We start from the raw sequence: 27,568 nt of genomic DNA, 5'->3' as shown, positions 1-27,568 counted from the left end.
CACATAGTTGTTATAGTTCAGCTTAGAAGGATGACTAACCATTTCTTGTCATAAGGTTTAATGTTAAATAAGCCCAGAGCAGGCACAGCTCCTTGAAAATCCAAGGCCTGCCTGCTGCAATCATCTATAAGTGATATGTTCACAAACCACCCTACCGGTTTTCAGAAGCACGGAGCCCACACCGAAACCAGTCCTAAAGCTTTCCACTCTCCAGTTCTTCTTCACAATCAGCATTCAGTGCCCCTCCAACGACAGAGCACTGAAATATTGCAGACATCTGCTGAAACTTGTGTGCACCTCAAATCCACACCACTGCGACATACACCCCGGAATCAATACAGCACCTCTCTGGCTTCTACCCATGTGCACTGAAAACAGCAGCAGTAACTTCAGCTGACTTTAAAAAGAGGCTGGGTAGGGCTCACGTTATGAAACACTCCAGTTAAACCTATTAGGTTTAATCTGCGTGGTAATGACTTCATATGTGCATGCTGTGCTGATTGCAACATCCCGCTCCCACATTCTTTGGCCTTAAAATGACTTCGTGCTTTGCAGCCCTGCCTCATAACTCTCATTGAGGGTCACCCTTTCAAGAGTTCTCTCTGTTCCTCATGACTTTTTCACCTTCACAATTAAAACAAAACAATACAAAATAAAGCAAAGCAAACCAACCAAATCTATGTTTTTGTAATTTCAATTTATAATTAAAATAGCCATGCTCAGTTTCCTGAAGTCACATTGAACCTGAGACTGATTTTGCCCTGCAAAATAAATGGATGCCATCCTGTAGCTTCTTCCTTCCTTCATTTACAGAAAGATGGGATAAATTGGTTATTTTCCTTCACAGTCTACCCTGTATTGGTTGGCCTCTCTCAGATGAGTGTTGAGAGACCTTCCATAAACAGCTGAGGGCAGAAGTAGTGCTTCATTAAAACCTGATTCAAGTCCAATAGTGGCACACCAATTATTAAAGTTCTGACAGAATCAAACTGACCACAGAAAGAGCAGTATTCCAAAGCAAACTAAGGAAGACTTCCTGTTTACAGGCACTCTGGTATCTCAAGCAAAGATGATAAAATGTTCCCTGTGTAGATCATCCCTTTGTACAGTGGGGGGACAAAGCCAATACAAGGCACAAAGCAAATGTCAGGAACACTATACATAACTGCTTCTCCTTCTGTCAGCCTCTTCCAGGGGTCCTTCTGAGGAAGAAATCTAAAGATCATCATGTGCCTTAGGTGCACAGCTCCAAAACCAAACCTCTCCAGACAAGAGACATCAATCAGAAACAAACACAAAGTTATGGTCAGGCTAAAATGTAGAGGACACTACAGAAAAACACACATCTGCTTCATTAAAGTGTTGCCACACTGTAAGTGGTTAAAGACCTAAAGATAGTGGCACAAACTTAACAGCACTTTGATATAAACCTTCTGTACCCAACTGAAGTTAATGGAAATGCAATGGGACAGAACCAGCATTTGCAAAATACCAGCAAACCCCAAAAAACCACCCAGGCCACATATTACACCAAGGGCCCCATGTGAAATCACTTAATTATTTCATGGTGCCTATATTTAAGAGAACCAACAGCTTGGATAAATTAATAGCATCCTATTGAGCCTTCTGCTCCAACAGTGACAGTCATTTGAGAGATTAGGTATAAGGATGATGAAAACCTGAATTGAAATACAGAGGAGAGAATCCAGCATATGTAGAATGTCTCTAGATTTAGTCTTAGCTTTCCAAAACAAATACATGAAATGATTTTTATCAACATATGGAAAATAATTCAGCCATCCCACAAGCTGAGGTTACTTGTTTAAATAAAATGTCTTCTTTACTTTTAGACAGAAGGAGCAACTGAAAGAATAGAACCAAATAATGGTGCTTCTGAAGGCACAGCATTTCAGTAATTATGCTACCAGACAGGGATTTGTCCCAGCTCTAAAGGATGGGTTCCTATTTTACTAATAACTACTAGCTTTAATTCACACATCTAAAATCATAAGGCCTTCAGATAGAACCTCTATCCCCTCACTTCATCTAATCTTTAAACTCTATAACAAAACTTATGATGATCACTTGCAATTCATTTACCACAGCTTTCTGCAGGGCTGTGGAGAATAGCTATGATTAGAATCTCCATCCCATGCTTTCTCATTAATCTGTGAAATCTATTTTCTATGGCATTTGTCTCCTTTTTAAAAACAATTTCTAACTTTTCAAGGTACAAACCAAATAATTTCATGCTAGATGGCTGATGAGAGGAAGAAAGGAAGGGGGAGGGGAGAGGGGAAGGGGGAAAGGGGAAGGGGAAAGGGGGGAAGGGAGAAGGGGAAAGGGGGGAAGGGAGAAGGGGGAAAGGGGAAGGGAGAACAAGAAGGGGGAAGAGGGAAGGGGGAAGGGAGAAGGGGAAAGGAGGAAGGAGAAGGGGAAGGGGAAGGGGAAGGGGGAATGAGAAGGGAGAAGGGGGAATGAGAAGGGAGAAGGGGGAAGGGGGAGGGGGGAAGGGGGAAGGGAGAAGGGGAAAGGGGGAAGGGAGAAGGGGAAAGGGGGAAGGGAGAAGGGAGGGAGGGGGGGAAGGAGAAGGGGGATGGGGGAAAGGGAAGGAAAAGGGGGGACAGGGAAGGGGAAGGAGGGAGGGGAAGGGGAAGGAGGGAGGGAGGGGAAAAGGGAGGGAAGGAGGGAAGGAGGAAGGGAAAGAGAAGAGAGAAAGGAAAGAGAATGGAAAGAGACGAGAAAGAGAAAGGAAAGAAAAAGGAAGGAAAAAGGAAGGAGAAAGGAAGGAGAAAGGAAGGGAAGAGAGGAAATAAAAAGAAAAGAGAAAGGAAAGAGAAAGAAAGGAAAGAGAAAGGAAAGAGAGGGCAGTTGGCTAGAAAATTCTCCAAAGGTCTATTTCCATTTTTCTTTTTGCATGGCAGTTCACTAATTCAAACCTTGAAATTTAGACCATTATACATAGTGTCCATAGGCTTTAAAATACCTTCCTGGAGGAGACTCAAAATGTTCTGTTTATATCACATTCCTCAGCTCCCTGTTTTGCACTTTTAAATTCAACGCTTTCCTCAGAATGGGCATCGAGTGCAAGAGTATTTTATCACAGGAATGATGAAAAGGCAACTGGCTTGGAATGCTGTTCAACATAAACCAAGAAATACATGTAATGACTTAATTTTGTTTATTAAGACAGGAATTTCAGCTTTCCCCTGGTACAAACCAGTCTAACTCTGCTGAATTCAATCAGTGCCTGCATCTGTGTCAAAGGTGCAGCCTAGCCTCTTACAACCTACAAGCAGCTGCTGTAGAGACCAGCATAAACTATTCCTAACAGGATGGTGGTTAGGAATTGCACCATTGTCATGGGAAAATAATTAAATAAATGTCTTCAGGCTTGAAATCTTGAACTCACTAACACTGCTTGAATGCTTTTCTTCTCTCAAGTGTTTGAGGAAGAGGGATAATTTATTAAACTGAAGCACTATGCATTCCCCATTTTTCCAGTCTAAATTTGATGTTCCTGAATTTTGCCAGCTGGAAGTTAAACAGTACTGGGGCTGAAAGAGGATGCTTATCTCTGCTCTCTTAAATGAACAGGATGTGGATCTCCATTTCTCTAGGAGCTCTGAACTGACAATGAATTAAATAACTTTGTATCATGATAGTGGGATGTTTCACACCAGATATGTGAGATACATCCAGAACAGACCAGGCTGCACTGCACTTCTTGATTTAAACATTAGAAGGCCAGGTGAAGCTCAGGGGAATATATCTTGCAGTATTGCTTGTGAAGTTTAGTCATTCCCCAGCCCCTTCTCAGGAGTGTTAGAGTCATAGCTAATGACAGAGAGGTAAGCAGTGAGTAAAGCATGACTAATTACACACTCACATCCTTGGAAATACATACTTCTATGAGAAGAGCAGATAGAACCCAATGCTCTCAAACAGCTTCTTCACACTATTTTAATTTGGGGGACAAAAATGTAATCAGGAGCATTACTGATCAAATCTCATGGTGTCTCCAGCCTCTCCTCAAGAAGTACAGGAAAACAACATAAGCTTCCATGGGAGGTATGAATAAGTCACACAATAGCTGTTAGCTTAAATAGCACTAAAACACAAAGCAAGTGAAACCTACACTTGGTGCTCTTTCTTTAGCTAGCTATTTTATACTGTAAGTGATCCCATTGGGACTGCCATTAAAAGCTGGATCATAATGAGGGAAGAGCAGATAAAAAGAATAACAATCCCTTCATATCTAATTCAGCAGCTAAGCAGACTGGAAAGAAAAATACTTGCTGGTTTTTGGTTTACATACATATACATAGAATACATAGAATAAACCAGGTTGGAAGAGACCTTCAAGATCATCGCGTCCAACCCAGAAGTGTTTATTCAGAAGTGTTACTTCCTTAGGGAGGGCCTTGGAACTGCTGTGCTGCAAAAGGTGACTTTTACATTACTGTTACCATTTATAACAAAAATTATTCTTACACTACCCAAAACTGAATTACATGCCCCACAATGAGCACAAGGAGGTAGACAGCTAGCTAGGTCCTTGCCTAGCAAGTTTGCTCTCCAGGTTAAGACATGATCACAGAATCAGAGAATCACAGAATGTCAGGGGTTCAAAGGGACCTCAAAAAACCATCTAGCCCAACCCCCTTGACAGAGCAGGGCCAGTGGGTACAATTGCAGTGAAAAGACAAAATAAATAAATAGCATAAATAGCCCTGCACAATAACTGAAATGAATCATCTCTAGTGGTCCTGGGGTTTTATTTTACACACTGTACCTCATCCTGTAAGTCCCTCCCTTACAGATGCTGCTAGAGAAGGAAGCTTTTAGAAGAGACTGCTCAGAGCTGTGCTTCAGTGGCAGAAAGAAGCTTGTTCCATCTTTGGCCACTTCATCCCTCAAGAAAGCACAAATTCATTGGCAAAGCTTCAGGACAGAAGGAATTTCCCTCACTGTTTTGGATAATGGAGTGCAAAAGACTACTATGCATCTCCTCCAGCTGGAGGGAAGAAGCAGTCATTTTCTCACCTCCTCTGGCACACAAAGTTAAAACAGAAAAGAGATGAGGGTGTGAATGCAGCCTATGAAATTAAGAGGATCATGGAGAAGGCAACTAGAAAATGACTTCTTCATTTTCTTCCATGCTAGTAACAGGGGGAATGAAATGAAGCTGGCAGTAGCACACCTCGAGAAAAACAAAAAGAGATGATTCTTCTCACAGTTGCATAATCACTATGTGTTTGATACAGGATGCTGAATGTGCTAGAAATGTGCAAGATCAGGGACAGCTTGGACAAGAAATGGAAAAGAAATTCTCAAGAACTTCCAAGGGATAGAGAGTCAGCACTTTGTGTCTTGCTGCTTCCTACAGACGTCCCAAATAGTGAAAGAGTCAACTCTATTGAAATGAGTTTTCTAGAACTGGTGCAGAAGTGCTGACATCTAACAATGTTGCTGAGGCATAAGCTTTCCTGGTATTGCTAAACCAGCATAGAAAATCCATTTCATGCTTGTCTGCAGAACTAAATCCTCTGGCTAATTTGTCAGAACTATGAACATGCCTTGCTCTCCCCTTAACCTTGCCTTAAATATAAGAGAAGAGCCATGGTGTTGCACCAGCTGCTGAAAGGCAGCAGTCACTTGATGATCACTTCATCTGTCCTGAGAAACAGGACTATTGGCTGAAATGATGGCTTGTTCAAGTGCATAGTATACATTTGCATCTAGGATGAGAGACAAGAATTCTCTCATCAGTAAAATCAACAGCCCTTAAATATGTTGTCATTCTAATTCTAACTTGGCAACATCACTGAATCTTGTCATTGATCTAAAATCTTCCCCACTAGACTGCTGTTGAAGTCCATGTTGCAGCAGAAGGTGGAGGTATGACTTGTGACTGTAACACCAGGTTCCAGAAGGACTTCTTTATGTAACAGGTAATTGTGGTTTCTTCAGCTGCTCAGAGAGCATATACCCCAAAATGCTCCAAATAGGCAAAATACAGCCATTAAAATTGATGAAAATAAATTATTGAATCAACTGCATTAATTTAGAAGTTTGAATGCCAGGAGGGGGTTGGTCTCTTCTCCCAGGCAACCAGCACCAGAATAAGAGGACACAGTCTCAAGATGCGCCAGGGGAAGTTTAGGCTGGAGGTGAGGAGAAAGTTCTTCGCAGAAAGAGTTGTTAGCCAGTGGAAAGTGCTGCCCAGGGAGGTGGTGGAGTCACCATTCCTGGAAGTGTTCAAGAGAGGATTGGATGTGGCACTTGGTGCCATGGTTTAGTCATGAGGCCTGCGGTGATGAGTTGGACTTGACCTTTGAGGTCTCTTCCAGCCTTGGTGATTCTGTGCTTTCTGTGATGAACTCTGCTTCTGAAATGGAGAGAAATTGTGAGGATGGAATGAAGTGAGGTTTTGGTCTAAAATTATACATAATGGAGTTAAATCAGAAGGAAGTGTTGTAGATTAAATTTATGTGGGGGGAGGTCATTAAATTCTGCTGAATCAGCCTTTCTGAGTTTGTCTATAAATTCTTAGAGATATGAAAAACCAGGCACCCACTCCCTTTGAACTTGTTGCTATATCACAGATTTCAGTACACCATATATTGTGGCATCACAGCTCTGAGCTATCACTGAACCCAGTTTTGGCCATGATGACCTAGGATGACTTAGAGGGAGATGTTTTGTGTGCCTCCTTTTGTATGTTTCTTCCAAACACCTGGTTGGAATATTTGTTTGCTGGATTCTGTTGGTGCCTGGTTAACTGACCAATTTGCACCATAACAACTGTCTTTAATTATGTCAGCAGAGGATAACTCAAATGAGTTTTAGTGTGAATTATTCAATACCTTTCTGGGCTAACTTAGTCCCGAAGAAATGTAAAAAAAACACCAACCCAAACCAAAAATAACTCTCTGAGCTACATATTGACCTTCCTTCTTAATTTCCTGCAAGGGTTACAGAGCACAGAGATGAAGAATCTACTTGCTTCAACAATCTGCATCTGAAGTAATTAGCTTTTCAAGGCTGGCCAAGCAAAAATGACAGCCTGGAAATGTTTTTTTACCTAGCACTCTTAAGAACCACTTTAATCCAGTTCATATTTGTATGTGCTAGATGTGAGATATTCCTTTCCACTGACTGATGACTTATACCAAAAGGGAGTCTCCCTCTTCTGTACAGCCTTGGCTTAGGAGGTGCCAACAGCCACCCAACACACTTAAAGGATTTACCATTAAAATCTGGAGATGTGAATTTCTCGTTTGTGTCAGTGCAGGATCATAAAATCGTTTAGGTGGGGGGGAAAAAAAAACCCAACACATAGACAGGAACAAAGATTTCCAGGAAAGCCTGATCAAAAAGGTTACCATAACAGTATGACAACAATATAGTAGTGTGTGAAAAGACATCATTATCAACACACTCAAAAACCTGAAATTACTGCAATTAATACAATTTAATTACAAAGAGTCAGGGCGAATGGATGTGGTGACAATCTGCCCAAGGAGCTATTCTCCCCTGTTTAAAAGCATTTCTGTCATCTTTTCAAATTCAGGTAATTCATCCACTAGCAAAATTATAGATGAGACAGCTACGAGATGAACAAATAACAAATGACAGACTGAGCAATTTAGGTTGCTGTAGGTTTTTTATCCCTTTTAATCTTTCTCTCTTCTTTGTTCCTTTTTTTTTTTTTTTTCATGGAACAGCTTAAACCTTGCAAACATATGTGCTAACTCATCTCCACCAACCTTGTGTGTACCTGGATGTTGCAATGGTAGACTGAAGTATCAAACACACGTTGGAAAACTTTGTTTGAGATTGTCAGTTCTGCAAGGCAGGGATCAGCTGCAGGAAGGATGGCTTTGCTATGACAGTTCTGACATAGCTTTCATTTTCTTGGGCTCCCCAGTTCAAGAGGGACAGAGATCTGCTGGAGAGGGTCCAGCAGAGGGCAACAAGGATGATTAGGGGACTGGAGCACTGCCTGGTGAGGAGAGGGTGAGGGACCTGGGGCTTTTTAGTCTGGAGAAGAGAAGACTGAGAGGGGATTTAATCAATGTTTATAAATATCTGAGTCCTGGGGGTCAGAAGGGAGGGGGCAGGCTCTGCTCACTTGTTCCCTGGGATAAGACAAGGAGCAATGGATGCAAGCTGCAGCACAGGAGGTTCCACCTCCACACAAGGGGGAACTTCTTTACTGTAAGGCTTACAGAGCACTGGAACAGGCTGCCCAGAGAGGTTGTGGAGTCTCCTTCTATGGACACTTTCAAGGCCTGTCTGGAGCTGTTCCCGTGTGACCTGAGCTAGATTGTATGGTCCTGCTCTGACAGGGGGGTGGACTCTCGGTCTCTTTGGGTCCCTTCCAAATCCTGACATCCTGTGATCCTGTGACTGAAAAACTGGACCTCTCCTACAGCCTTCCAGTGTGATAAACCATTTGAACCCCAACTCAGCATCACAGAGAGATGAGGAACCCAGTCGGGGCAGGAGCCTTGCTCCTGATCCGGAAAGTCTGTGTGTTCAGTGTCCACATCACACTTCCTGGCACTTTTTAGCTTTAAAAATAATTAGTGATGGATGGCAATAACAGCCTGTTTGAAACTTTGAATTAGGCAGGTGGAGTCACGCAGCAACTGGTCTAACCTGGTTCCTGTTATCTCAGCTGAAGTATGCTGAAACAAGGAGATCACTTTTGACACTAGCCAGCAAAGTCACAGATGTAGCTGGGAACCCCAGCATTGAGAAGCAGCAGTGGGGTGAGCATACCCCTGCTGTGTGCCCTTGGAGGGCAGGAGAAGTTCTGTCCTGCTTTGTTCCAGGCACCTCAAAAAGGGCTTCTACGAGACTTGCAGCAATCAACTGAGAAGTGAACCCAAAGAGCTTGCTCGGAGCTTTGCCAAGGTAAAATGGGATACATTGGAGTCAAGAACATCTAAGGACCTGAAAGGTCCATGATAAGGTGTGGGGTATTTGGTGAGTGGCTGGATGAGAGGAGGTGGAAGCAAGACATGCTTGAACCTGCAGTGGGTTTCACAAGGGTGAACTCTTTGCTTCTAACTGCATATTATGGATTTCAGGGAACTGAGAGGACTGAGAATGGATAGGTCAGGAAAGAGTTGCAGGGCTCTGTCTGTGCTGGACTCATTGGAGGATCAGGGTTTGATATTAGAGTTTACTAAGAATGATCTTCTTTCCTTTGAAGATGAGGTACTACTTAAAAGGCTTTCCCTACTTCCCCAGCAGTAAATGACTGGTTCCATTAACTCCAATGATCACCTATTAGCTGGTGACTAAGTGATCAAGCAGATCAGGGCTGATAAGGGTGCACAGGACATAACAATGATCAAAATGTGTTTTCAAGACTATCTACATGACTTAGAGACACAGATTAAGTTTGCTTCTGGGTTCCTTTGAATACAATCACTAAATAGCAGTTCTATGAGTAACTTTCCTAATAAATGCTAAAGAAACTTCACTCTCTAAAAATAAGTTGTTGCAAATCCTTTAAGAATTTCCTTTGCTTGCCCATAAATTGCAGATCCAGATAAAAGAGGGGGAAAAAAAGCTTGTCTGTCAAGGTGAGGGAGACAAACTTTAAGAGACACTTAGAGGATATCCTGAGTGTGGTAGTTTTAGGTAGACCAGGGAGTCTTTGACCAGGGGGGTTCTTGTGTGGTTTGTTAATTGCAAATATTCAACCCCGGGTGAATTCCAGATTCCATTTTGAATTATTCTTGAATTGTGTTCTTCTTTGCTTTAGATGCTTGCAGTATGGATCACTACTCTTTTTCTTCTGGGTGCAGCAAGGGGTAAGAAACATAGCTGATAAAGCCATAAAGCAGAAACAGTTTTTGTGTGCAGCTTACACTAGAATATCTATACTTCAGAAACAGGATGTGCTTTGGGACAGATTTAATGTACTACTCCATTAGGAACCCTGAGTTATGTCATGTCTTTACCATGTATAACCAGTTACTTCCTAGTTCTGTAAAGGTTTTTGCAGCTAGCAAACAGAATAGTAATCAGAAAGGTATTTTTATGTATGAATTGGTACTAAAATTAGAGTCATAGAATGGTCTGGGCTGGAAGGGACCTCCAAAGGTCATCTAGTCCGACCCCCTCTGCAGTAAGCAGGGGCATCCTCAACTAGATCAGGTTGCTCAGAGCCCTGTTGAGCCTCACCTTGAATATCTCCCAGGGATGGGGCCTCATCTACCAGAACAGTTTCCCCCCTCTCCACCTCAACCCACTCCAGCATTCATGGTAGCTATAACACTTGTAATGCCAGCCTAGGCACTTACCCTTCACAGAGCTCTACAGAGAACAAGAAAATATTCCTGGCCCAGAACAGCTCTTTTCTGACAGGAAATAATAGTTCGAGGGATGGGCACTCAGAAAGAGCCAAGAGGAACAAAAAGACATAGTCTTAAAAGTTCACTAGCATCAAAGACTGTGAAAATGACTGGGTTGCTTGTGGAGTCTCTAGCTGCAGCCCTGCAATGAAATCTTCTCTTTCTAGAGAGATAATACCAGAGTTTATCACTCAACCCCTCATTTCATACAGAGTAATGAAGTCACAGGCTGATGTAGTATGAATCTGTCACCTCTTACTAGGTAATAAGAGTTTCTCATTGTTTTCAGTAACCTTTTAACAGCAACAAAAAGTATTTGAGATTTCACAACTGGTTGTGCTATAATAGTGGTTAAGGATGACATTTAGTGGCAACACCCATATGTCTTGTTTGCATCATTACTGCATTAAAGCCACAATAGAGGTTGGGAAACTCTAGTCCTTTGGGCACAGACCACACTTCCCAAGGCTGTGCTTCACTCTAGGCTTCCGCTCAGCTTCCACTTTATTGCTCCCACTGAAATCTTACTGTGATAAAAAAATATGAAGATGTTTAATGTACCTTGTGGAGCAACCAGAGGTATCCAGTTTAATGTCTTGATTTGGTTTTACTCCAGCATGAATTGTTGCACAACCAAATCCAATTTAGATAATTCCTGGAGCATTAGGATTGATCTGAGGGCCTGCTCTGTGCTGGCAGCAAAAGCTAGTTTGTTCTCTAGATCTACAGAGGAGCAAGATATTGTTGTCTTTTTCTGACATCCGTGTTAACAACACATTTAACCAAACACATCCTGCATTCTCCTGAGTTCGCCAGGCTCAGCTCTGTGCTATGATTGCAGCAGGAATAAGACTTGAAGCTCAAGTCACTACTATATGCACAAGGTTCAGCTGAGCCCCTTACTGAAAAATAAGCACAAGTGGCAGCCTAATCCGAGTCAGCCTATCTTCTGCTTCCCTGGCATAAACACTATCCTGCCAGCTTCTTGGAACATGCTGGCAGCCTTACCTGCTACATTTCCAGAACATTGACATTTGTGGCCAAGAAGGCCAATGGCATCCTGGCCTGGATAAGGAATGGTGTGGCCAGCAGGAGCAGGGAAGGCATTCTGCCCTGTACTCAGCACTGGTCAGGCCACACTTTTAAGAAGGACTTTGAGATGCTGGAACGTGTCCAGAGAAGGGCAACAAAGCTGGGGAGGGGTTTGGAGCACAGCCCTATGAGCAGAGACGGAGGGAGCTGGAGTTGCTTAGCCTGGAGAAGAGGAGGCTCAGGAGAGACCTTATTGTTCTCTACAACTACCTGAAGGGAGGTTGCAGCCAGGTGGGGGTTGGTCTCCTCCCAGGCAACCAGCACCAGAACAAGTGGACAGTCTCAAGCTGCACCAGGGGAGGTTTAGGCTGGATATTAGGAAGAAGTTCTTCATAGAAAGAGAGATTGACCATTGGAATGTGCTGCCAAGGGAGGTGGTGGAGTCACCATCACTGGAAGAGCTTAAGATGACACTGCATGAGGCATTGGTGCCAAGGTTTAGTTGATTAGATGGTGGGTGATGGGTCGGATTTGATATCTCAAAGGTCTTTTCCAACCTGGTTAATTCTATTCTATTTTCCTTTGTGCACCTCAGGAAGGGAAGTTTGCTACAAAAGGCTTGGATGCTTTACAGATAAACCCCCTTGGTCTGGGATCCCACAAAGACAACTGGCAGGCTTGCCCCACTCTCCAGAGGTTGTGAACACCAACTTCTTTCTTTATACTAGAGAAAACATCATGAAATATCAAGTAAGAAACTGCTTTGGATTTAAATACTGATAGTATTTAATACTGATAGTATTTAAATACTGATTTTAAATACTGATAGTATTTCAAACACATTCAACAAATTATATGGACAATTTCTTTTCTGCCACATTTTTTCTCAGAAGCCTCCCAGTAGAAGTTGCAATTCTGTATTACACATGTACATCATAGTTTTCATCACCTTCTTTCTTTTTCCTCCTTTCAGCTTTCTGACAATCCAGATATGTTTAAAACTTACTATTTGCAATCTCCCAAGACAAATATGGAATCATAGAATCACAGAATCAGCAAGGTTGGACAAGACCTCAAAGATCATCAAGTCCAACCTGTCACTCAAGACCTCATGACTACTAAATGATGGCACCAAGTGCCACATCCAATCCCCTCTTGAACACCTCCAGGGGTGGTGACTCCACCACCCTGAGATATTTTGGATACATTTTATACACTTCTCTACAGTCAGCTAATGCCCCAAATTTAGTTTCAGGTTTAGCATTAGTAAGCCAGAGGTAGGGAAGGCAGTACAAAAGGAAAGTTCAATTTTAGTTCCTGTGTGTCTCCAGATGAAATGCATGTTGCAGGCCCATACAAACAACTCAAGGACATCATCCAGGGAGGTGGTGGAGTCACCGTCCCTGGAGGTGTTCAAGAGGGGATTGGATGTGGCACTTGGTGCCATGGTCTAGTAGTCATGAGGTCTTCAGCGACAGGTTGGACTTGATGATCTTTTCCAACCTTATTGATTCTATGATTCATACAGAAAGAGAAATGGCTGTAGATTCAAACTCAGATGTATTATACCTTGCAGAGGATGCTGTATCTCTATAACAGGTTTGATAAAATCTTGCATCTACATGGCATGTTGTACCTCAAAGCATTGTGCAAGGGATGCCAGGGTCCTTAGATCAATCAACTAGAGGAACTTAATAACTTTTGAGGCAATTAATTGATATCTGCCAGCAAGGCAGTTTACAAGTGAGGAGCACAACCCATCTCTTCAGACCCCTTTCCCTTCTGGCCTGTGTCAAAATGTACACTGGAGTGGAGCAGTCACATGCTTGTGTCGTTTGTTGGTTGGCTTTTTTGACACAGAAAATTTCTGCTACCAATCCTGCAAGTATCAAAGCTTCACATTTCCGACCACACAGGAAAACTCGCTTCCTGATACACGGCCACCTTGCCGGAGCAGACCTCCCCTGGATAACAAATATGTGCAAGGTATGGTATCATGGTTGCCTGACAGTCACTTTACTTGTGCTTCAAAGTGCAAATATCCACAACACCCCATTATCTGGCTTAAAATCCCCCTCACAAAATGTACACCTTTATCCTGATTTAACTTTCAGGGAATATCTGAGAGGGGGGAGGGGGGAAAGCCTCAGAATGAAGCTGAATTCCAGAATACAGAATTAACCAGGCTGGAAAAGACTTTCAAGATCATCAAGTCCAACTTATCACCCAATTCCAACTAATCAACTAAACCATGGCACCAAGTGCCTCATCCAGTCCCTTCTTAAACACCTCCAGTGATGGTGACTCCACCACCTCCCTGGGCAGCACATTCCAATGGCCAATCTCTCTTGCTGGGAAGAACTTCTTCCTAACATTCAGCCTAAACCTCCCCTGGCACAGCTTGAGACTGTGTCCTCTTGTTCTGGTGCTGGTTGCCTGGGAGAAGAGACCAACCCCCACCTGGCTACAACCTCCCTTCAGGGAGTTGTACAGAGCAATAAGGTCTCCTCTGAGCTTCCTCTTCTCCAGGCTAAACAACCCCAGCTCCCTCAGCCTCTCCTCACAGGGCTATGCTCCAGACCCCTCCCCAGCTTTGTTGACCTTCTGTGGACAAGTTGCAACAGCTCAACATCTTTCTTAAACTGAGGGGCCCAGAACTGGACACAGGACTCAAGGTGTGGCCTAACCAGTGCTGAGTACAGCGCAGAATGACTTCCCTGCTCCTGCTGGCCACACTATTCCTGATCCTGGGCAGGATGCCATTGGCCCTCTTGGCCACATAGGCACATTGCTGGCTCATGTTCAGCCTACTGTCAAGCAGTGACCACATGACCTCCTTTGTCCTAACTATGAGTTTAGCACACTTCAGCCTTCTGCTAAGTGCCCTTCTGCTGCATTTGCCTCCAGAAGGAAAGCTATAATTAACTGATTTTTCAAATGCTTGCCAATAATACAGGGGGAGGAAAGAGTCACCTTTCTCACCTCAGCAAAAGGACAAAATAAACATTTCAGTCTGAATGAGGCATTTGGTCTGATAAAACCAAAATGCTTTGCTCAGCAGGTCAGGTACATTTCAAAACAGAAACTGTTTCAGAGTGAAACATCTGAATTTTTCATTGCCAGAAGTGTGTAAATAGAAACCCTGCTTAATTTTTGAGGCTGAAAAATTCAAACACATGAACACAAATCTGTGAATCCTTTCAGATGACCCAAGAATATACATTTTGAAGAATAAAGCTTGGACAATAAGAAAAAGTCTTGCTACCTGCTTTTTTTCTAACTGTGCTACTGTCATCAGGAGTAGATGATACACTCCCTGGAAGAGCAGACACTGCTTTGACTCAGCTATGTACACAGTAAGCAGTCACATAAGCAATTCAGGGAAGTGAAGGACAGAACTATGTTGATTTAGCCCCCCAAAAAGCCTGGATGTGGCACTTAGTGCCATGGTTTAGCTTATTAGATGGTGTTAGGTAATAGGTTGGACACAATGATCTCAAAGGTCTTTTCCAACCTAGTTAATTCTGTGATTCTGTGACTTCAGCCAACCAAGGCATCTGGAATAGGAAACAGAATTGAAGCAAAGCTTCCTTGCTTTGCATGGTATCCAAATCACTACCTCCACTCTGCCTCCTTGTGTTGATTCTTTAGTATTAGTAGGAAGTAATAGACTAAAGATGTGCTTGCACCAGTCTCAAAGCAACTCCCCCAGTTACAGCAAAACAAAATACCGTTTACATATACCCTGCTACAATGGTAATTCATGCCTGTTTGCTTCTGTTTTCATGTTTCCCACCAGTTCATGTTACACACTGAAGATGTGAACTGCATTTTGACTGACTGGAGAGGGGGCTCTAGTGGTTTGTACACCGATGCGGTTAACAACGTTCGCATTGTAGGGGCTGAGCTGGTGTACCTGGTGAATCTTCTTGAGGTAAAAGTGTCTGTGGAGCATGAAAGCTGGTGCACAGGGTGTATGGTAAAGGCTGTGTTCAGGGTGTCACCTTTAGGTTTGATGCAATAGAGCCAGGAAGTACAGAGGTACTCAATAATGCTGCTGGAAATGCCACTGAAAGTCTCTAATCATGTACAAATGGAAATACCTACTTCAGTGTTGGACCACAGATAGGCAAGCCCCTAAATGCTTACAGGCAATAAGTTCTGGAAGTTTTGCTCATGATGGGCTTCTTACTGTCTTACCAAGACACTCCTGCTCTCCATCACTCACTGCTCTGGACGTGTCAGGACACACCCTTGAGGCCATGATGTTGTGCCACGGGCTTGTATCCCCTGCTTCACACACTTGTTTTTTCCTCTCCACACAACTCCACAGAAAGACTATGGCTACTCCCCTGACAACATTCATTTCATTGGCCACAGTCTTGGAGCACATGCTGCAGGAGAGGCAGGGAGAAGGAAACCTGGCATTGGAAGAATAACAGGTACTGAAGCTATTTCAGCTGGTAAAGTTTTACATTTTCATGTATCTGGGGAATCCCTGCTGCAGCTGATCATTGTGCTTGGGTTTTTAAGCCCACTCTAATATGACTTTTCAGCCATTCAAAAAAACTGAAAAGAAAAATTAAACCCCTGACATCTAGTATGTCAGGTGAGGCAGTAAATAGCTACAGACATCCTGAAAAGGAAGAAAGATATTAGCTGCATAGCTACAGAGAGGCACAGACACATCATGACACACACACATCACTAACTTCAAAGGCTCCCTATCTTCTAGTTTCCTTTCTCCTTCAGGTGTTCTCTCTGAGCAGACACTGCTTTGGCTCAGCTATGTACACAGAAAGCAGTCACATAAGCAATTCAGGGAAGTGAAGAGCAGAGCTATGTTGCTTTAGCCCCAAAGAGAGCTTACTGACACTGAAGTGAAGGGGTAACAGTTTCAAGCAAAATCATTTGGAAACAAAATTAGATTTTTGACCAAATAGAAGTTATCAAACGAATTTATATGCTCAGAGTAGCATGGCAGGGTTTGGTATTTCTCATTAACCTACAGAAAAACAAAACCAGACAAAACTCCCAACCAAACCTAACCAACACAAAGACAAAACAAAACAAATCACCAAAACCCTATTCTTATAACAACATTGCTCCCTCAAAATAAGGGAAGCACCTAGCAACATGTTACTGTGCTGCAATGCCTCCATCCACCTCTCTTGTTTTACTGGCTGTGGACCACAAAATGACATGTTACGGCACACAGTGCACACTCATTGTTGGTGATGACATGCACGGAGCATTGTTTGCTGAGTGAGATGTCTCTCCATTCATTTAGGTTTGGATCCAGCTGGACCCCTTTTCCAGTACACTCCCACAACAGTGAGGCTGGATCCTTCAGATGCAAAATTTGTGGACATAATTCACACTCATGCTGGTCATCTTTTCTTTGATTTTGGTAAGTTATCACACAAAGGCTGGCACCAACACAGAGGCTGACCATGGTATACCTGAAAGTGATCAAGCTCGATGTATTGTGCCTTTCAGCACCAGGGATTCTTCAGACTTGTGGCCACCTGGATTTTTACCCAAATGGTGGGAAGAAGATGCCAGGATGCAGGCAGCTTCGGGTACCTCCTGCAAATAGGAGTATCAATGACCTCATGAGAGGTAAATACATTTTCAAGAATGCCTCATTACAAGCTACAGTTAGAAACAAAGGCTAGACTAAGGAATATACCTTTTAATTGTATGTATTATTTATACAGCTCAGTTTGGAGTAGGGAGAGAATGTTTGAAATTGGAAGATTTAAAGCTGCTTGTGAAATTCCCTCCCATTTTCTTTTATACTAACCAAGGCAAGCTCCAGGTGGAAACTTGAGTTGAAGCATGCAGGCTTGTTCCTCACGACCTTTGTAAAAGCCTGCAACTGTTCTGACAAACTAACCTCAGTGGGAATTCCACACATAAAGGACTGGGAAAAAATCATTTAAGGATAATAGAAAAATGAGTACTTTAAAATCTGAGCTTCTCTTCTCCCTAGAAAGACATCAGTCCCAATGTTACCAGGGTTAGACATACTCATGCATGCTATTAACAGCTTTAGTGTCTTCAAAGAGAACAGCACAAGGTTAAAATACAGGAGACAATAAAATGATTACTCCATCTTCATGTTCTTCAAAGAAAACTGGGCAGTTCATCAGAATTACCCTGGGATCCAGTACAATATATCCCCAAAATCCTGCCTTCTGATCCTACCCTACAGAAAGGAGATCTGTTACTCACACCTAAAAAAAAATCTTTACCACCAGTTAAATTGCTTTCAGAAATGCTCTGTCTTCAAACTGCTTGGAGAACTTGGGGCAGAGACTTGATGGGGTGCTTGGTGCCATGGTTTAGTTGTTTAGGTGGGTTGGTTTGGTTGATGGGTTGGACGCAATGATCTTGAAGGTCTCTTCCAACCTGGTTTATTCTATTCTATTTCTATAACTTGATAACAAAGAGGACTGAAAGCTGCCTGTGCATAAAGTCATTTGGAACCAGAGTTGTTTCCAATTGGGCTGTAGAAGAATGGCTGCATTTTCAGGGAGAAAAAAAAATTAAGTTTAAATATTCTCCAGATACATTGCACAAGGCTGTTTGTAATATTTTGTGGTGGAAAAGCCTAGGTCTGTTGAATAAAAATATAAGGAGTTGGATGTTCATGAACCTCCTGTTAATAGAGAATAGAATAGAATTAGAATAGAATAGAGTTAACCAGGTTGGAAAAGACCTTTGAGATCATCAAGTCCAACCTATCATCCAACATCATCTAATCAATAAACCACAGCACCAACCACCCCATCCACTCTCCTCTTAAACACCTCCAGTGATGGTGACTCCAACACCTCTCTGGGCAGCCCATTCCAATGGCCAATCACTCTTTCTATGAAGATCTTCTTCCTAACATCCAGCCTAAACCTCCCCTGGTGCAGCTTGAGACTGTGTCCTCTTGTTCTGGTGCTGGTTGCCTGGGAGAAGAGACCAACCAGGTTGCTTAGCCTGGAGGAGAGGAGGCTCAGAGGAGGACTTATTGCTGTCTACAACTACCTGAAGGGAGGTTGTAGCCAGGTGGGGGCTGATCTCTTCTCCCAGCTGATTTCTTCTTCCAGACTTGGAAATATCAAAGGGAAATTCTCCTAAATCCTCTTTGGCTCTCATGCTATGGTGAAAGCAGTTAAGTACACATAATAGCATGGGAGGCTGCACAAGGTCCACCTTGGTGCATCTCCACCTTTGTTAATTTCATCATGAGCACAGGGACACACAGATTAGAATTTGGCTCCTCCCCACAGGAAAAAATAGATGTGGAGATCAATACACTTCTTACTATTAAACCAAGTAATTAGCACTTTAAATATTGTTTAAGTATTACTATTTGCTTTTAATCTGAGGCATAACAAAGGCTTTTAAGGAAACAAACAAACCAACCAACCAAAAAAACCCAAACCCCAAACTCATAAGGGTTACTTTGTCATGGACTTAATGGATAGCTTTAATCTTCTTCACCTGGGATTTTTTCCAGAGTACAGATCTATTGGATGTGGACACAAAAGAAGTCTCCGGTATTATGCTGAGAGTATCCTCAATCCAAATGGATTTGTTGGGTATCGGTGTGAAACATACCAAGCTTTTGTGTTGGTAAGTACCAGGGACACATTTTACTGACAAGTTTATAGCCCTGCTTTTCTTCCCTTAATTCATAGAATCAGAGAATCACAGAACCATTCAGGTTGGAAAAGACCCCTGGGATCATCAAGTCCAGCCATTGATCCTACCCTATGATGTTCACCTCTAAACCATATCCCCAAGCACCACATCCAAACGACCTTTAAACACATCCAGGGCTGGTGACTCTACCACCTCCCTGGGCAGTCTGTTCCACTGTCTGACCACTCTTGCTGTGAATTTTTTTTTTTCCTAATGTCCAGTCTAAACCTACCCAGACATAGATTAAGGCCATTCCCTCTTGTTCTATCACTAATTACCTGTGAGAAGAGAGCAGCACCAACCTCTCTACAACATCCTTTCAGGTAGTTGTAGAGACCAAAGAGGTCTCCCCTTGGATTCCTTCAAACTAACCATCCCCAGCTCCTTCAGTCACTCCTCATCAGATTTATTCTCCAGGCCCTACACAGCTTCATTGCCCTCCTCTGCTCTCACTCCAGCACCTCCACATCTCTCTTGTATTGAGGTGTCCAAAACTGGATTCAATACTCAAGGTGTGGCCTCACCAGTGCACAGGAGGACAATCATCTCCTTATTTCTGGGAAGATGATTCCTTGGGCAACTTCTGTACTCTGGATCGTGGGATGCAGGTGGCACCATGCAGACCCTTGTCCCATGATCCAGACTGGTGGTGGTGGCATTTTGTTGGTATGGTTTTGATAGGTGTCAAGGTCTTAATCTGAATCTTTGATCTAAACAGGTAGATAAATTTCATTAAGGTTCTGCATGGAAATAAAGGTTAAAAAGCAGGCAGAATACATCTCAAAGTGAGACCCCAAGATTTCATATTCCTAAACTTGAATATCTTTACTATATGAGTGATATATCCAGCCAGACCTCCTTGCAAATATGGTTACCCACCCTATTAGCAGACAACCTTTCAATGGGCCCTATGAAAGATTGCTATATTATCTGTATTTTACAGCTCAGGTATTAAGGCACAGTGTGTTAAGGCATTGTGGTCTCTGCAAGAGCATAAGGAATTTGCCTGGAGGAGAGAAAGCTCAGAGGAGACCTTATTGCTCTCTACAACTACCTGAAGGGAGGTTGTAGCCAGGTGGGGGCTGTTCTCTTCTTCCAGGCAACCAGCACCAGAACAAGAGGACACAGTCTCAAGCTGTGCCAAGGGAGGTTTAGGCTGGATGTTAGGAACAAATTCTTCACAGAAAGAGATTGGTCACTGGAATAAGCTGCCCAGGGAGGTGGTGGAGTCACCATCACTGGAAGTGATGGAAGAAGAGACTGGATGGGGCACTTGGTGCCATAGTTTAGTTGATTAGATGTTGTTGAGTGATAGGTTGGACTTAATGGTCTCAAAGGTCTTTTACAACCTGGTTAATTCTCTATTTTATTCTACTCAACCTGTCTCTCTCTGATTTTCAACCAGGTGAAATAAACTGACTGACCACCTCAGCTCCTTTTTTCACTCTGCTAATATATACTGAAGACATGAGATGAACACAAGCAATTACCTTTTCAAAAAAGCTGGGAGAAATGTGAAGTACCCTAACTCTTTTAAGAAGTGGGCCTGAAACAGACAGCATCTTGTAACACACATTGTTATTTTCCCCCCAGGGAGACTGCTTCCCATGTCCGAAGGAAGGATGCCCACTGATGGGTCATTATGCTGATCAATTTTCACATAAAACTGAGAAAGAACAGCAAAAGGTTTATTTAAACACAGGCCCCTCCCCTCCATATGCTCGTAAGTGCTCGTTTTGTGTGGTGAATTCTAAAGTGGCAATGAATTTATGTGTGAGCAAATCACTCTGTGAAGAACAACTTCCTTTCATTCAGCCTAAACCTCCCTGGGAAAGCAATGAGTTGTTTAGAACAGAGCAGAGCAGAGCAGAGCAGAGCAGAGCAGAGCAGAGCAGAGCAGAGCAGAGCAGAGCAGAATAGAATAGAATAGAATAGAATAGAATAGAATAGAATAGAATAGAATAGAATAGAATAGAGAAAGACCTTTGAGATCATTGAGTCCAACCTATCAACCAACACCATCTAATCAACTAAACCATGGCACCAAGCACTCCATCCAGCCTCCTCTTAAACACCTCCAGTGATGGTAATTCCACCACCTCCCTGGGCAGCCAATTCCAATGGCAAATCTCTCTTTCTGGGAAGAATTCCTTCCTAACATCCAGCCTAAACCTCCCTGGTACAGCTGGAGACTGTGTCCTCTTGTTCTGGTGCTGGTTGCCTGGGAGAAGAGACCAAGCCCCACCTGGCTACAACCTCCCTTCAGGTAGTTGTAGAGAGCAATAAGGTCTTCTCTGGGCCTCCTCTTCTCCAGTCTAAACCCCGCCAGCTCCCTCAGCTCCTCCTCACAGGGCTTGCTCTCCAGACCTCTCACCAGCTTTGTTGCCCTGCTGGCCACACTGTTCCTTATCCAGGCCATGATGCCATTGGCCTTCTTGGCCACCTGGCCACACTGCAGTCTACTATTGACCACTACCCCCAGGTCCCTTTCTGCCTGGCCACTCTCCAGCCACTCTGACCCCAGCCTGTAGCACTGCATGGGGTTGCTGTGGCCAATATGTTAAACCTGGCACTTAGATGTTTTAAATCTCATGCCATTTGACAACACAGCATCTCAGTGGACCTCATTTGATAGCTGAGAGTTAACATGCTACCCATGAGATGTCCCAAATTACTAACAAGTGTAAGAAATTACAAAATCAGAATTGATGCCAAGTGGAAAAGCAAGGTACAGCACTGGTCACAATAAAGTAAACAGCATCATAGTCAGTAGGTCAGCAAATAGTAGATCTGTAATTTAAACCACTGACAACAGAGGTAATACTACCAGAATTAACATTTGCCTTATTAAAGAGTGACATTTGGTTTGCTTGTCTGCACATTCCACAGTATCAGAGTATCACAATATATTACAGGTTAGAAGGGACCTCAAGAGATCATTGTGTCCAAGCCCCCTGCCTAAGCAGGATCACTTAGGGTCCTGTTAAGGGACACATCCAGGTGGGTTTTGAAAGTCTCCAGAGAAGGAGACTCCACAACCTCTCTGGGCAGCCTGCTCCAGTGCTCTGTCACCCTCACTGTAAAGAAGTTTCTCCTCATGTTGAGGTGAAATCTTCTATGTACAAGTTTGAACCTATTGTTGCTTGTCTTATTACTGTGCACCACCGAAAAGAGCTTGGCAATTTCTGCAATCCTTTCCTCTCCCTGTTAAAGGCATTAAAAGGGATAAGAAGCACAATGATTAAGAAAGAAATCTCTCTACAACCATAATCTGTTTCATTTTGCTTTCAAAGGCTGGAGAAAAGAAATACATGTCAGAGTGTCTGCAGCAGAAACCATGAAGGGAAATATAGACATAGCCTTGACCGGAGCTAATGGGATCAGGAGAAAATATACCATTGACAAGTAAGTTTACCGTGACTGTTGGAATAATGTCTCTATCATGGCTATCACACTGAATTTACAGACAGCTGTTTTTACATGTCTCATCTCATTCTGCAATCTGTGATTTAAACTGGCAATAGAAGTGGCTGGTAAGTGGTTGAAGGTCCCCATGGTACAGATCGTGGTCAAAAATCTGCTTGCTGGACTCTCACTTGCTCTGTATTTTATTTTAGTTTCTGGGGATGACAGTTAAGTGGACAAGGGCAAAGACTCAAACACCATTTGGTGATAGGAAGCACTTCCTCATGGAAAGGGGAATTAGACACTGGAATGGACTGGCCAGGGAGTAAGGCAGGGTAATTTTAGGCTCGAGGTGAGGAGAAACCTCTTCACAGAAAGAGTAATTGGCCATAGGAATGTGTTGCCCAGGGAGGTGGTGGAGTCACCACCCTGGAGGTGTTTAAGGAAAGACTGGATATGGAACTTAGTGCCATAGTCTGGTTGATGTGGTGGTGTTAGGTCATAGGCTGGATTCAATCATCTCAGAGGTCTATTCCAGCCTAATTAATACTGTGATTCTGTGATCTTCTCTAAGATGACGAAGAGTTTCATGCTGTACGGTCATTCAACCATTCCCACTTCCAGGGAATACGTGTGCAAGAAAGTTGAAGCTTGCTTATGAACTGTTCTGGAGCCTGGAACTCCTGTCCATTCAGCCTGGCTTTCTCCAGTAAATATGAATTTAAAACTCACAGGCTTGTCCAGAGCACAGTTTAAACACTGTAGGCCAAGTTCCACTGTGTTTGAACACAGCCCCATTATTGGGCTGGACCAGGAGTACCTTTGGTTACACATACACCAACTGCAACATTACACCTACAAGTAACTTCAGTGTAATGTGCATTAACACTGATACCACAGAAGGCATGAATAGAAACCATAATTTTCAATTTTCTTCATGGTTGAGAGCAAGCAGAAACACTGAGAAAACTTTCTGACCTGGACTGATTTGAAGAGAGATCTTTTTCCAGACATAATATCTAGACTATACCCCATGGCAACACAAAGGCTGAGTTAACTAATCTAGTGGTTTCATCCTGAAAGGCACAAAAATTTAAACAGCTAAGTCATTTGCATACTTCTGTATGTCTCTGAGTAGCTAGGTCCTCCTTAGGTACCAACAAGACTTTCAATTAGGTTAAGAGACTGAAGGTCTCTGGTGGGATCCACAATGGCCTGCCTATATAAGCAGGAACACAGTTTCCTTTGCTTTCTCAAGCAAGGTGAATGCAGAGACTCTGGAGCCTTCACCACTTTAGAATGACAGAATGATCTGGGTTGGAAGGGACCTCCAAAAGTCATCTAGTCCAACCCCCTCTGCAGTCAGCAGGGGCATCCTCAACTAGATCAGGCTGCCCAGAGCCCTGTCAAAGCCTCACCTTGAATATCTCCAGGGAAGGAGCATCAACTACCTCCCTGGGCAACCTGTTCCAGTGTTCCACCACCCTCATGGTAAAGAACCTGTTCCTAACATCCAGTCTAAATCTACTCTTCTCCACTTTGAAGGCATTGCTTCATTCTCTCAGTACAGGTCTTTGCAAAGAGTCTCTGTCCATCCTTCTTTAGCTTCCTTCAGATACTGGAAGGCTGCTATTAGGTCTCCCTGGAGCCTTCTCTTCTCCAGGCTTAACACCCCCAAATTCCTCAGGACCAACCCCCTGGCATCAACATGATAGACTTCATCCAAAAGAGGTGGGGGGGGAAAAGTAACTTCTAGTCCTCAGAGCTTCCTCCATGAAGCTTATTCAGCATAAATCAGTCTGGGAGAGATGAAGTAGCCTCAGCACCACCACAACAGTTTCAGGGAAGACAAAAAACAGCACTATTGATTTAGAGGAATCACAAATCAATACAAATGACAATGAGACATCCCTTCTAGTTCTTGCCAAAAAATGGTTACCTGAGAAGCGTGAGAGATAACTAACTAACTATAACTATAACCATAACTGCAATAATTTTGGAGGGCTTTTTAACATTTTCTTAAGTTTAGCCCTGTTACAATGTTTGTCAAACAAGTCTTTGATCTATTTTATCTGTGAAAAATCTATGGTCCAGAGACTTTATAAAGGACTTTGCTGATTGGCTTGAATGGCTAGTCAGCAGAGAGGACAGAACTTGATATTTCTGGACCTGAGACATGGTCCACCCCTACTGAAATGGTCCAGCCCTAAGCTGAAAGCTTTGGATCTGTGTAAGCCCTGTGCATTCCCTAAGGAACATATTCTCCAAGAGCATTTTCTAAGCCAAAATTTTGTCTAACATGCCTGATTGGTAATTCAGGGCAGGAGAAAAAAATGCAATAAAATGGTAACAATAGTACTCAAAACTTCAACTCTCTTAGCATCCCACAACTCATCTCCCTTTCTGCCTAAACAGCAGCCAGAAGAAGTTTAGGCTCAAGGTGAGGAGAAAGTTCTTTACAAAAAGAGCAATTGGCCATTGGAATGTGCTGCCCAGGGAGGTGGTGGAGTCACCATCCCTGGAGGTGTTCATAAAAGGATTGGTTGTAGCACTTGAAGCCATGGTTTAGTTGTCATGAAGTGTTAGGTAATAGGTTGGACTTGATGATCTCTGAGGTCTTTTCCAACCTGGTTGATTCTGTGCTTCTGCAATTCCCCCCCTCATTTGTAAACAACACAGAACACCATGTCTGCTCTTTTCTTTTGGCAGGGGAACTTTCAAACCAGGCAACACATACTTGAACTACATTGATACAGAAGTTCCTGGGAACATTTCAAAAGTTGAGTTTCTCTGGAAAAAGCATCTGGGCCACACAGACAGAGGCTGCATGGGAGCTGAAGAAGTCACAATAATATCTGGGGAAAATGGAAATGTGTGAGTACACATCTAATGGTGTTCAGTTCCGTGGGTCTGGGGTGGGGCAAAACAACAAAGAAATATTACAATCAGAAAAAGGGGGGAAACACACCAGACACCTTGATATGGTATCACTACCCTTATAGCAAGTGGGTTGAAGTACTGAAACTAAAAGCCTAATCCAAATTTCATGGCAGTACCTGAGAGTATGGCTGACCAATGGCTTCTCCCACCAGCTCAGCACTGCAGCCAAGATTCCCCAAAGAAAAGAGAGATGTTGAATCTGACATTTTGGGAGGGGCTAGTCCTGCACTTGTAAGAAAGGTGCAAGTTTTTACCCCAAATTGCAATGTGCCTGCATCTTCATTAACATATAGTACAGCACAGAAGAAACAAATCTGCACAGAGCAACAGTACACTTACGTTACAGGGAACTTTAGGCTGAATCCAACCTGATCCCATGGACCAGGCACTCATGGGCATCTGCAGTACTTAAGTAGACTGCTGGAGTACACCTCATGGTTTAGTTTTAACTAAAATGAATCCAGATGACATGTTCTGACACCACTCCTTCATGTAAACCTGTGTGGTAAGTAAAGAAAAATGCAGTGTGTTTCCCTTTGAAAGCACACTCCTGCTTGAAATTAAAATGCTAACAGCATTTAGGCAAGCACATCCTAAAATTCAATGATTAGTCATTAAGTAGCAATTCTTTAAAGAAAAATAATTTGATAACATACACTTTATGTTCTCAGTCTACTAGAGCTCATGTTTCTCAGTCTATTAAAAATTCAGGCTTTGACCTCTGCTAGGAGGACAGACTGAGGGAGTTGGGGCTGTTCAGTCTGGAGAAGAGAAGGCTCCAAGGAGACCTAATTGTGGCCTTCCAGTATCTGAAGGGGGCTACAGGGAAGCTGGGGAGGGACTTTTTAGGGTGTCAGAGAGTGATAGGACTGGGGGGAATGGAATAAAAATAGAAATGGGTAGATTGAGATTGGATCTTAGGAAGAAGTTCTTCCCCATGAGGGTGGTGAGACACTGGCACAGGTTGCCCAGGGAGGTGGAGGAAGCCTCATCCCTGGAGGTTTTTAAGGCCAGGCTGGATGTGGCTCTGAGCAACCTGATCTAGCGTGATTTGTCCCTGCCCATGGCATGGGGACTGGAAGTAGATAATCCCTGAGATCCCTTCCAACCCTATGATTCTATGAAATAAGAATATGATTTATAGTGATTATCTTGGGCTGCTGCTAAAAAAGTGATCCATTGTGCTGAAAAATATTTTCCTCCTCCCTCCTCAGGTCTGTGTACTGTGGCTGTGGAACCGTGCGGCCGAGCACGTGGCAAGCCCTGGCACTTTGCTGAGGCTCAGCAAGGAATGACCTAGTTGCCTGCTGTGACAACCCTGATCACCTTGTCTGGATGAGGACATTTCTTCATTTACCTGCTTCATTTACCTGCTTTAGCAATGGGATTGGACTGGATGATCTCCAGAGGTCCCTTCCACCCCCCTACCATTCTGTGATTCTGACTCAGCTGGCAGTGAACTGTTAGCAAAGCTCCTTCAATAAATTACATTTTCCCCAGGCCTTTAGAATTTTAATTGCCCACTCTAGTCTAAGACAGGCAGCAAATTTTTCAACCCAATTTGAAGTTTATCATTTGGGAGCAAAAATCCTATGAGTGAATCACATTGGGTAACTCTGTTCCATCCCAACCTAACAACCAGCTCTTCCAGAACACCTCCCGTAAGGTTAACCAGATGGTGTTATTGAGATGTGTTACACAAGGCTGAACGTGAGTGATGAACAGGTGTATTTCAAATTATACAGCAGTAATTTTGAGATGTCAGAATCCAGTCACTTCCTATGATCTTGCTTAGGAGGTTTGCAGCAAAGTTTGACAGATCAGCCGTCCACCTTCTCAGTCTCATTGCTTCACTACCCTCCCCATCACCACTCATTTGTGGTAGCATCCAGACACCACCCTGAATAGGGAACTCATCCTCCTCTACCCCTTAGGGAAACTCCCTAGGCAAGACACACTTCTTGTGTAAGCAGGGACTCCCCTCTTCTGCACTCCCCTGGAGAAGTACAAAACAACCCCTCTACACAGCTGGGAAATACCTACAGCTAGTGATTACCCCATCTTTAACGTCCTTCACAAATCAGGCATGGCTCTCTGCCCCAGGCTTGCACAAA

General features: G+C 43.2%; 1 protein-coding gene across 1 annotated transcript; it reads left to right on the top strand.

Moving 5' to 3' along the window:
* Positions 1-9,784: 9,784 nt before the first annotated feature.
* LOC104304855 (pancreatic lipase-related protein 2) lies at positions 9,785-26,749 on the top strand. Its single transcript, XM_054163577.1, has 12 exons — positions 9,785-9,833; positions 12,004-12,158; positions 13,269-13,394; positions 15,208-15,342; positions 15,742-15,850; positions 16,699-16,818; positions 16,908-17,030; positions 18,925-19,040; positions 20,703-20,832; positions 22,403-22,514; positions 25,224-25,386; positions 26,669-26,749. Exons 1-12 carry the CDS (start codon positions 9,785-9,787, stop codon positions 26,747-26,749), a joined length of 1,419 nt encoding a protein of 472 aa, XP_054019552.1.
* The last annotated feature ends 819 nt before the right edge of the window (positions 26,750-27,568 follow it).

The sequence above is a fragment of the Dryobates pubescens genome, chromosome 8 (assembly GCF_014839835.1).
Source record: "Dryobates pubescens isolate bDryPub1 chromosome 8, bDryPub1.pri, whole genome shotgun sequence".
NCBI classification, from domain to species: domain Eukaryota; kingdom Metazoa; phylum Chordata; class Aves; order Piciformes; family Picidae; genus Dryobates; species Dryobates pubescens.
Note: the sequence above shows the minus strand (reverse complement) of the source record. Positions and strands in the feature narration are given on the sequence as shown.

Bases quoted from the DNA above. Each gene is read 5' to 3' on its own strand.
- LOC104304855 (XM_054163577.1), top strand. From the start codon at position 9,785: ATGCTTGCAGTATGGATCACTACTCTTTTTCTTCTGGGTGCAGCAAGG. The intron at 12,159-13,268 runs GTAAGAAACTGC...TTTTTGACACAG, and splicing joins AAAACATCATGAAATATCAA to AAAATTTCTGCTACCAATCC. The intron at 17,031-18,924 runs GTAAATACATTT...GATTTTTTCCAG, and splicing joins TATCAATGACCTCATGAGAG to AGTACAGATCTATTGGATGT.